The 11510-nt window shown below is 48.2% G+C and overlaps 1 protein-coding gene across 6 annotated transcripts in view; it reads right to left on the reverse strand.

Annotated features, from left to right (window-relative positions):
- LOC144821551 (uncharacterized) overlaps nucleotides 1-10400 on the reverse strand; it is a 178600-nt gene extending 168200 nt beyond the window's left edge. For 2 of the 6 annotated variants that reach the window (XM_078678726.1, XM_078678732.1), the window contains exons 1-2: nucleotides 10161-10397; nucleotides 5516-5812 (exon numbers count right to left, since the gene is read on the reverse strand). In XM_078678726.1, the coding sequence (XP_078534852.1) occupies nucleotides 5516-5812; nucleotides 10161-10284 (421 nt within the window). In that variant the 5' untranslated portion in view covers nucleotides 10285-10397. Of the gene's footprint in view, nucleotides 1-1775; nucleotides 2905-3179; nucleotides 5194-5515; nucleotides 5813-10160 lie in introns of those variants that run through there. The other 4 variants (XM_078678731.1, XM_078678730.1, XM_078678727.1 and 1 more) reach the window with 4 other exon arrangements.
- Between the last annotated feature and the right edge of the window lie 1110 nt (nucleotides 10401-11510).

Raw genomic sequence — 11510 nt, forward strand, 5'->3', positions numbered from 1 at the left:
AAAAAAAAAAACCTGAAAGATGGAGGAAGAGAATGACGGAAACACCGTCACAAAGGAAGAAAGTAAGGAACCGCATGAGTGAAGGGGAAGAGTGTGCCTGATAATGTATTGAAGAGGCATGAGGGGGATTGAAGACAGATAAAATGGCACCGGCCTCGGGGCTCTGAGCAGAGACCTGGGCATCAGCACTCATTCGTTTACAAGTTAAGCACTGAGGGCCAGATGTAGGTAGGCGTTTACCGGGTGGTAACGGCCGAAAACCGGTAAAATCGGCCGTTACCGAGGAAATGAGATGTAGGAGGCCATTAATTACCGATTTTTGAAATTCCGAGTCGGAAACATACCGACTCGGTAAGAATGACCCGGTAAAATTACCGTGTCGGAATATACCGTATACATAAATACCGAGTTGGTATTCTCCGACTTGGTAAATCAGAAACGGTAAAAATTAGCCTTGGAGATGTAGGTAAGCACAAAAATACCGATTCTGCCGAAAAACGGTATTTTTCAGTCGGTATTTACCATGCATTGAAAGCAGGTGGTAACCAAGGGAGGGCTATAAAAAAAGTCCCAAAATGCACCTCAGGACCCATGATGGCGGCTTTTTACATCATAGCAAGACGGCAGAGACTACAGGCAGCAGGACAGAGAGAATGGCTAAGGGAGGAACAAGTGTACAGGCAGAGGATAACACTGTTCCAACTGACAGAGCCTGAAATACTGCAGAGGTACAGGCTACACCCAGACACCATCAAGCAATTGATCAGGGACCTACACCCTCTCCTGGACCACCCAACACCCAGGGCCCATGCCATCCCACCTCATGTCCAGGTGCTATGTGGCTTACACCTGCTGGCCTCAGGGAGCTACCAGAGTGTGATAGCTGTAGTGGGTGGCGTGTCCCAGGGCTGCCTGTCCCGCTTCTTCAGGAGGTTTCTTGACGCCATGATGCAGAGGATGGGGCATTATATTAAATTCCCTGTTACACCGGCAGAATTAGCCAAAACCAAGATTGACTTTTATCAACTGGCACACTTCCCTCACGTGATCGGCTGCATCGATGGCACCCACGTCCCACTCTGTCCACCTGCAGCCACAGAGCACATATACAGGAATCGCAAATCGACGCACTCCATCAACGTCCAGGTCATATGTAATGCAGGTAACCTCATCACTGACATCGTAGCCAAGTTCCCCGGAAGTACCCATGATTCATACATCTTTCAGAATAGTGGAATATACACACGCCTACTTGCCGGAGAATTTGGAAATGGATACCTGCTAGGTAAATCACATTGACACACCCTGACACTCACATTAGATCTACGTCTCATGTACTTGCAATTAATGTCTATCTTTCTCCCTCTAGGCGACAGTGCATATGCCCTGCGGTCCTTTGTGCTCACTCCCTACCTCAACCCATCCACCAGGAGTGAAAGGCGATACAACGTGGCTCACAGATCCACACGAAACGTAGTTGAGCGCACATTTGGACTCCTAAAGACAGGTTTCGCTGCCTCCACAAGAGTGGAGGTGCACGGCAGTACACCCCAATCATCTGCTGCAAAATAATAGCGACCTGTGCAATGTTGCATAATCTCGCCACCAAGCAAGGCACTGAGGTGGAGCTCACATATCATGAGGACATTGATGACGACCCAGAGGTGGCAGAGCCCCAAGCTACAGTGGCAGCAGCAGCTACAGATGGGAGACTGAGACGGGCAGAGGTTACACAACAATATTTCTGAGTGAGTAAAGAGACACAGGCATGAATGTAACTTTGTGGAAGTAGTTTAATATTCACTACGCCACAGCATTGTTAGCTCACATTGGGCTCACTAATACAAACACTCCATGAGTGTGATGTCACGGTTAACACCACCGTGACTACAGCCTTGGGTGGAGTGCAAAGTCATTGTTTGTGGCCACGGGCCACAGGGCGGGGCTGCTGTGGCTGTGAATCAATGTCCTCACGCTGGCCTGTCACACTTCCCCCACGCCTGCCACTCCTCCGTAACTCATGCACAGGAGTGCTTGCACCACTCCTGCTGGTGGACCCCTCGCTTTCGGCAGCACAAGTGTCGCCTCCAGTGCCAGTCTGATGCGCGAGCACCAGCTCCATTGCAGAGGTCATCCTGGCCATGCCTTCACTTAAATTGTTGCAGCACTGCACTATGGCATCCTGCATCGTGACTGACCGTCTGCACAGCACAGTGGTAGCAGTTGCAAACCTGTTCAGGGCCTTGGTTTGCTGGCGCACATCCACACGGGCCTTGCGTCTCTCCAAATGGTCCCTGTCCAATTTGTCACACAGGACAGTCATGCACTGTGTTATATCTGATATTCCTGACGCCATGGATTGCATGCTCTCTGCCATTTCCCCTATGCCCTTGCCTACTGCTTCCAGTTTATTATTTGTTGTGCGTGCGTGCCTCTGAACCCCCATCATTGCTTTTGCCTGCAGGCGCTGCACCTTCACCATGGTGGCCTCCCGTCCGCAGAAGACACCTTGGACTTGCCGCACATCCTCTACCTCCCGTGGCCGTCGCCCTCGGACACTGGCCCGCGTGACTCTGGGACTGGGCTGCTGCTCGGTGTTGCCTCTGTCCTGTGTGTCACCCTCCACCTCGTCCTCCTCCGATGATGTTTGCAGTATTCTGCGAGGGGGCACATCATGGCTCCTGACTCTTCCCAGCACTGGGGATGGTGATGTGGGGGTGGGTGATAGTTCTGCCGCTCCTGTGTCCTGACTACCGAATAGGAGAGGGGATTGTGGATTTTCTGCAGTTGCCTCCTCAGGTATCGGGGCTGCCTGCTCTTGGTCCTGCCCTCCGTGAGATGTGCTAGGTCCGGCTCCTTCCCTCCTCTTCTCTCTGACCTCAGCTGTGCTGCGCTTTGACTCTCCTGTGGACAGACATGGACATTGTGTCAGTAATGTTGTTCACCTGTGTCATGAGATAAAATACACTTCTATAGCACTTTTGCCTGTCTCTCATTTGCCTATGCTACTTGTCTGTTGCTCCCCTTGCTGCAATGCACGCTGACTGCTCTGAGGTATCTACACATGACTACATTTCACAGGATGCATTGCAGGACATTAGTTAAACCTGTTGTGGAGTCTGATTTGTCCTGTGAGGGGAATAGGTAAAAGGGTAAATGATAATGTTCTTGCATCTTACCTGGTTTCTTTGCTCCTCTTGCTGAGCTGTCTGCGTCTCCAATTCCGTGAATACATTCCTTCTCAAGGGTGGATGCGACCATCTCCTCGATGTCGGTGAGTCTGGGGGCTCTGTTTCTTCCTCCTCCTGTAGCAGCACTTTCCTTGCGGTGGGCAGCAAGCTTTTTTTTGGTGATTATGCGGATGTCATACCACCGTTTTTTTAGGTCTTCTAGGTCACGGTGGGTGACACCAATGGCATTTACCTTGCCTTGTATGTCCAACCAGGTGCTGCGTTTGATTGATTCAGCAACATGCAGAGTTTGCTTTCCAAAAATGTTGCCATAATGTCTGACAACCTCCGAAATCAGCACCTGCAGTTCCTCCTGGCTGAACTTCTGCTTCCTTTTGCGCTCTGCAGCATCTCTCTGTGCCTCCTGGCTCTCCATCTTGCTGTGTATTTTGTCTCAGGTAAGGCTGCTCCACACTCTGTCCTCCTGCTCTCCTGACTGTTTGTTTCTGCACCTGCATGGGCGTGGCCTGTCCCAGGTACTGGGGTGTGGTGGTTGGATCTGATTGGTTAGTTCCCCTGTGGCTTGGAATTTGGGTGTGGTTGAAGTACCTGATTGGTTCACAGGCACACATGTTTGTCAGTTTCAAATTCTTCGGCGGATAGTTCCGACACGGTAAATACCGGGTCGGTTTTTACCTACTCGGTATTTTCCGGGTCGGGAGTTGCCATTCATTTCTATGGGCCGTGGCACCGGTGGATCGGTTTGGGTTTTTCCGTCTCGGATTTTACCGTGTAGGTATATTCCGAGTCGGTAAATACCGTTTCCGATTACCGACAGGTTCCGAGTCGGTATTTGTTACCGGCATTCTTACCTACATCTCATTTTCCTACTCGGTAATACCTAAGAGGTCGGTAAATATAATTTACCTACATCTGGCCCTGAGTCCCTTACGGCGACAGAGTGAAGTCTGATGCACCCAGATCCACGCAACCCTTGTGACCGCAGGGTTCAGTCAGAGCCGTGCACACTCAGCACTTTAAATCAAATTTCCTGATGATTCTCTGTCACTTCCAAAGGCGATTGAACTCGAGCTCTCTAAGATGCACTTCTCCTGCTACTTTTCCTTTTGCTTTTCATTCTGCCATTGTACCAACAGAGGATGGAAAGTGAAAGTGCATGATGCGCGTGTGAGCGCGCGGTGGGAGCGTGTGAAGCAGAGGAGACACCATGCGTGCGCACATCGCCTGTCCGTGCACGCACATGGTTTGTATCCCTTCGATCACCAAAGCCACAACAATAGAGTCTCGCCAAGCGAAGCAGCTGCGCTGCATTCGCTAGGCGAGACCTAAAACAATGAGGTGTATCACTTTTTTGTGTTGTCTAAAGATAAAACTATTTCTTATCATGATATTTACACTTCTTCCTGTGTAATGTAAACAAAACATTTGATAAAATTACCTAATATTAAAAACAATATCTCAAGTGTTACATCAAACAACCATTTTACCAGGCCGCTAGCCTTGTTTTGAATGTTCCTTTTACTAGATTTTGAGACTAATCAAGGGGCTGCTCAGGAGCATTTTGATATATCAGTTCCTCAAGAGTAAGTGGTCCACTTCGCATAGTCTCCAGTGTTACATCTTATAACCATTTAACCTTGCCACTAGTCTTTATTTGATATTTCCTCACGTTTAATTAGGAGTTTGGTCAAACAACAGTAAACAATCTCTATTTAAATACTAATATTAGTTTCTGGCAATGATTTTTTTTTTACGCAAGTCGCACTTCCTACATAAAAAGTTGAAGACCCTTGTAACAATGACAGACTGATATTAGGAATAAATTTATTGTAGCAGGCAGGGGAAAAAGCACTGTACAGTCACTTGCTGAATGAATGAATGAATGAATGGCAAAAGGATTTATAAAGCGTGCGGCTTCTCCGTAGAGTGTTGCGGCGCTGGTAGGTATCTTCCTAGTACTACCTAGGGAACACTTCATTGCAGAATAGCCAGGTTTGAGTTGCTGAAAGAAGGTTTCCAACGAGATTATTAAAAACAACAGATTAACAAAGCATTTGAGGTATGCTCATTATGCGACCCGAAGAAACAGGAGGCTTAAAAATACAAGATGGAGGCGGGCCTAGTTTATGCCTTGTTTGGCCCATGCTAAGAAATCAGTTGTGTAATGTGCAACTTTTTCGTTTTTGGTAAAAAGCATTCATGTCGCTAAACAGATTATTAATTTCATCAGAAATATCTGCAAAAACACTACTGTGAATTACTGTTTTTCTTATACTCTGTACTCAGCACATCAAATGCTACAACAGCCACATTTCCCTACTTACCAACAACACGTAGATGGTAGTAACGAGTCGGCTGTTCATCACACTGTAATCTGTAGAAGCCAGCATCTCCGGACAGAACATGCTGTAATAAGAAGGCGCCGCTGCACGTGGGTTTCACGCGGCCTCTGTAGTGGTCGAAGACTTGGTCCGGGCAGGTACGTCCATCTGAATAAATCACATCCTTTCCTTGTGGAGCGGACTTGTCTTGGCCAAGAAAGCTCCATTCACAATAGTCTTTAAAAGGGCCAGCGGGAAAGGAAGCGCTCTCTCCCCTGGTTCCAAGCACTACTTCTGCGCCTGTAACACGAGGAAAAACAGATACATGTTTGTAGCTCTCACTGCAAGCCCAGAAATGCTTCTACATGTAATAAAAGTGTCACCCATAAACATTCAATTGTCACATGAACACACCAAACAATTGGAGGATACGACACACAGAAACCTCGGCAGGCAGGTAGGCACTGTCTTCAGTGGAATGCTTTCAGGGCGGGGCCTTGACAGTACACAACGGCGAGGCCTGGGGAGATAGTGAAAAGTAAATGACGCAACACTGCCCTAAGGTACACTTCCGTTTCCCTCCCGGCTCCACTTCCGGCTGCTAGGCCGGGCGGTGTTGGTTCACACAGCGGGTGTTTGGTTGCATAATAGGTTGGCACGGTGCCCGCTCTCTGCATTACTAGACGCATTTCTCGATTTCCTTCTAGAAGTCAGTCAAGCAGCCAGCGCCTAGACACAGTGGGCCCGATTCACAGAACTAACTTAAGACAAAATCCTAAACTTACTACCATTTTGGTATTCACAGAAGGCACTTACTCATTTCGGTATTCACAGAAGTTAGGACTCCTAACTTTACTACTCCTAAACTGAGGAAAATCCTAACTTTAACCCCTTCCATGCGGCCGCGATTCTGCGCCTGTGCGGCAGTTTTATTGAGTGGGCGGGTTCATGACGAACCCCAGCTGTCATCAGCACAAGAGCACCGTAGTGCATGACGGCTGGGGTTCGTCATCAGCATGTAAGGGGTTTAGACTTTCGGTATTCACAGAAGGCATTCAGGAGTCCTAAAGTTAGGAGTCCTAACTTCTGTGAATACCAAAATAAGTAAGTGCCTTCTGTGAATAACGAAATGAGTAAGTGCCGTAAGTGCTTTCTGTGAATGCCAAAATGGTAGTAAGTTTAGCATTTTGTCTCAAGTTAGTTCTGTGAATCGGGCGCAGTGTTAACTGGATGACGTGCTATCCTCTGCAAACAAACACACTGAAGTGCGACTCTCAGATACGGAAATGAACAAAGCTGTTAATTTGAAGGGTTAGTCGTTATGACAGATAAATCAAAATGAAACCTAACTCGAGAAGAAACAGAGGCTTCGAAGTTCGAGCCAGGCTTACACGTGGAAATCTGCCCTGCGGTGAAAGAGTTTGCATTCAAATATTTCTGCTCTCTGATTACCGTCATCAAATACTTGTAAACACACTCCCAGCACAGTTAACATGGTTCGACTGATCAGTCATCACTGATATCCAGCTACTGGTGCAGTAAGACATTAGCTCTCTTTCCTGTTTCCTAGAAAACAGCTTTCAAGTTTCCCCAGAGCTGAAATAAACAAAGGTATTACCCTCATAAGGCTTGTTTATTGTGCCGCCACACTTGTTCTATGGCCACATATAAGCATGTAAGAGCACTGCAACAGTTTTAAGGCAGTTTCTTGAGCATTACAATAAAAACAAGCACTGGCAAAGCCAATGGGTCTCGTCTATGCAAAAGCTATTGGCTTTGCCGATGTGTTTTAGCAATGCTGAACACCAGCGTGGCTGCTGTTCGGCACAGCTAAAAGTTAGTGCCGTGGAGGAGAGTGGCGTGGTGTGCCTCAGAGTGGAATGGTGAAGAGTAGACTGTCGTAGAGAGGAGTGGCACGGAGTGTCGTGAATTGGAGTGGCATAGAATGGTAGTGCGTACAGTAGAGTGGACTGGTGTAGAGCACATTGGCGAAGAGTGTTGCAGAGTAAAATGGTGTAGAGTGCAGTGGCGTAGAGGGCAGCAGCACAGAACTCTGCAGTGCACAATGCAGGGTCGTAGAATGCAGTGGCGTAGATGAGTGTTGCATAGCACAGTGCCAGGGTGCAGAGTAGAGTAGAGTGGTGCAGAGTGGCCCAGAGATCAGTGGCATAAAGTGGTGCAAATTGTGGTTGCATGTTTGAAGGCTGCTATGTGTGCCATACTCTGGTTCCACTCTTGTTCTTATGTCCTACGCATGCAAAGCGTGAGTTTTGAAATATTAAGAGTACCTACTACAATAACCAACTCTTTTGGCACACTGTGTGTAGAGACGTTCTAAGGCAAGGGCAAAGTTGGCCCCAGCCTTTCAGGAAAGGGGGTGGTGATGAACAGAGTGTCTGAATTAAGCAGACCACTCTTACCCAGTCCAAAGATCAGGGCTTGATCCATCACCGTTATTTAGCTCACTGCCCCATCCCAGCTCAGAACCTGGCTATAGACCACTCTTACCCAGTCCAAAGATCAGGGCTTCATGGGAAGAGGGCAGACCAAACTACCAAGCCAATTCTTCACCAGAAAGGAGACAAGCTACCGGGGAAGCGTGGAAGGGTATACTCAGATGTGAGTCCCTTGCTCATTGCACCATCAGGATTCAAGCAAGCCGGGCCGACGACGCCTGAAATGGCAGAAACCGGTCCCCGGAAGCTTGTTTCCTTCCCAGTACAAGAATTGGCTTGGTAGTTTGGTTTGCCCTGTTCCCATCATGCACTGGGACAGGAACAGACTAATTTGCATATAGCCAAGTTCTGAGCTGGGATGGTGCAGTGAGCTAAAAAACGGTGATGGATCAAGCCCTGATCTTTGGACTGGGTAAGAGTGGTCTGCTTAATTCAGGCACTCTGTTCATCACCACCCGCTTTTCTGAATCACCAGCCTTTCAGGGGCCCCAATAGAGCCAGCTCTGTTCTGCAGAGTGTTGCATTACCTTGAATAATTCTTAAACACACTATTTTAAATTCTGTTTAGCTTTAATTTAATTTTAATGTGGGTGATGTGTTAAAGTCTATTATAGACATTTTACAGAGAAATGTTGAGTTTATGTTTGATGCAACATCCATAAAAAATTAATTGATTTTTTTTTATTTTTGATCATAACAGGTCGCAGAATATGAGAAATGAGACGGTGTCACAGGGATTATTTGCAGTGATATTAGTAAGCGGCTGCTGCTGTGTTACAATATTGAAAACACAGGTCACTATCCCTGAATATTAGATGTAAACACATTTAGAATTTGGAGCAGTGTGCGTGTGCACCGTCACTGACCTGGCCAAAGAGGGCGCCAAAGAGCTGAAAGTGGATCACCAATCCAAAGCTGTTCTGAACAGGGGCCCCCAAAATACCTTCAGCTGAAGGCACCCAAAGTCCTTAAGGTCGCCCCGGATTGTGGGCAAAGGGTAGGCGTAGTTTCGCTGGTCACCAGATGTTATGTATGTTATGTAGTGAATAACGGCCTCCAGGAAATAGGGACTGAAAAGGATTTATTCTACAGATGGAGCCCACAACTAGAATTTGAGGATAGCCAATCAGCAGATATATATATACATATTTACATACACACACACACACACACATTCTACAACCGTGAAAGTCAAGTGAATAAAGAAACTAACTATATGCCAAATACAATTTAGAAATCCCACTACAAACCGGTTGTAGTTTTCACTCATAAATGGTATGACTAATAAAGATCATTTTTTTCATCATTTTTGCTGTGATCATCTTCATATCATGTCAAATCAGAGCCCAGGCTTCAAGTGTTCTCTTGCTTAGACGAGCGGAGTTTGGGAAGCAGACAGCTCGAGCGGCCTTATTACACTCAGGTGAGGCTGGGGGGGGGGGGGTTGAAATCAACAGGAATGTCACATTATTTGGATGTATATATGAAAAAAGCATGCATACATGTGTGTGAACATACATGTATATGTCTGACAATGTAAATCTTATATATATACACACACAGGTTTATACACAAATATTACGAAGTATAAATGTGTGTATGTGTAGATGTGTGGGTATGTGTATAAATGCATTTTTAGTTAAGAAAAAAAAAGTTCCACTTTTCCCTTCACTGACTCAGGCGCGCAACGCCCAATGGGCTCGAAGGGGTTCATACACAGATTCGGAATCCGGGGGAGCGTGCTACTTACCGCGATGCGCTTCAACACCTCTTCAGCCCTAGTAAGCGCTATACAACCAATTTACAACACACACTTCAGTCGGCCTTTCAGTACACTTACATTTTTTTTAAATCAAGGAGCCATTTTAGAGCGTCCCAACTTTCGCGAACTCCCGGAACGCTTTTAAAAGACAGCCTTGGGAAGTCCCCTCTTAGTCTTAATACTGGGCTGTGACTCGCCCTGGGGTCAGTAACGCGGCTAGAAGCCGCTGCTAAGCAGGAAACGCTACCCGCCTACCTCTATTCAACAATGCGAAGTCTAAGCGGACCACAGATCTAACCGCAATCGGATCTGGCTTCTGTGGTCTGGGGCCCAAGCCTCGAGATTACCTGAGTGATCGACCTCGGAAGCATGAACGGGTGATTCAAAGGGGTGACACTCGGGTAAACTTCGCAGCATGTATGAAACCCACCGAGCTCTCTCTTGCCTGTACCTTGTGGCGCTCCTCTGGAGGTGTCCCCTCGCCTGTCATCCGTGTAGCAGGGAGTGTAGAGACAGCAGCACGCCAGCAGCAGCAGCACCAGTGGCCCAGCCATAGATAGCGCTTCGGAGGACAGATCACAAGTATAGCGCACAGAGCTCGGTTTGTAGGCGCTCTTTACTCCAAGCGCTTCGCTTCGCCCTGTCCATGCAGCGCGCACCTACAGTCTGCGCCGGAGATACCGCGGGCATGTCTTTTTTATCTGTGGGCGGGACAGTTGGGGCTGGCAGGGGGGCATCACCCACGCCACTGCCCCGCCCACGGCTACTTAAAGCGCCTCTGGCGTGCAGCGGAAGTTCTATTATGGACTCAGTGGTAGAAGTGGGCGGGAACGGAAGGGCACGGCGTGCCCCTACTTCTAAAAATTATTTCAGTCCGTTCCCCTACTTCTTACTTGCAAAAAAGCATCCCGGACGGCCAGAATAGTCCTACTAGTGGAAGAGGTGTGGCGCAGGTGTGGCGCCGCGGCCAGGGCGACTGACGCTGGAATCTGGGTTCGATCCCCGGCTCCGGCGGCAGGTCAGTCCAGCACAACGTGACTCTGGGCAATAGCTTGCTTAATCTTCCCGACGGCCCCCAGCGCCTAGAGACCCTAATGGCGCTTTACAAATGTGGATTATTATTATTACTTAAACACAATAACTTTTTTCATTCAGATTCCAGGGGTGCTCGCACTTCTCTGTGAACTCCAGAGGCTGCAGCAGCCCCTCCCTGAGCTCACACAGACCGAGGGCAGGCCCATTGTCATTCCGATTGAGGTTGATTACCCCCTTTCGAATGACAATGCGCCGCCCTCTGCCTTTAGCATATCAAGTGCCATTGAGATTAGAGTTGGTGATTACAGAGGAGCTTTCCCCAGACAGAGTACGCGGGGAAATTGACACCTTTTGTAATTTGTTAATGTTGTACACAGAGTGAATTGCGCAGGAGCAGTGACTGGACAGAAGAGGCGACAGGAACGACAGGAAAGGAGAGGTACTGGGGCAGGAGAGGTGACCGGGCAGGAGAAGTGACAGGGCAGGAGAGTTGACGTGTCAGGAGCAGTGACGGGACAGGAGAGGTGACAGGAAAGGAGAGGTGACGGGGGCAGGAGAAGTGAAGGGGCAGGAGCGGTGATTAGGCATAGGCAGGAGCTTTAACCATCAGGAGCAGTGAACGGATAGGGGCAGTGAACAGAGAGAGTAGTGAACGGAACAGGAGAAGTGATCGGGCAGGAGTGCTGACTGGACTGGAGCAGTGAGCAAGCAGGAGCAGTGAACGGGCTGGAGCAGTGAACGGGCA

The sequence above is a fragment of the Lissotriton helveticus genome, chromosome 2_2, assembly GCF_964261635.1.
Source record: "Lissotriton helveticus chromosome 2_2, aLisHel1.1, whole genome shotgun sequence".
NCBI lineage: Eukaryota > Metazoa > Chordata > Amphibia > Caudata > Salamandridae > Lissotriton > Lissotriton helveticus.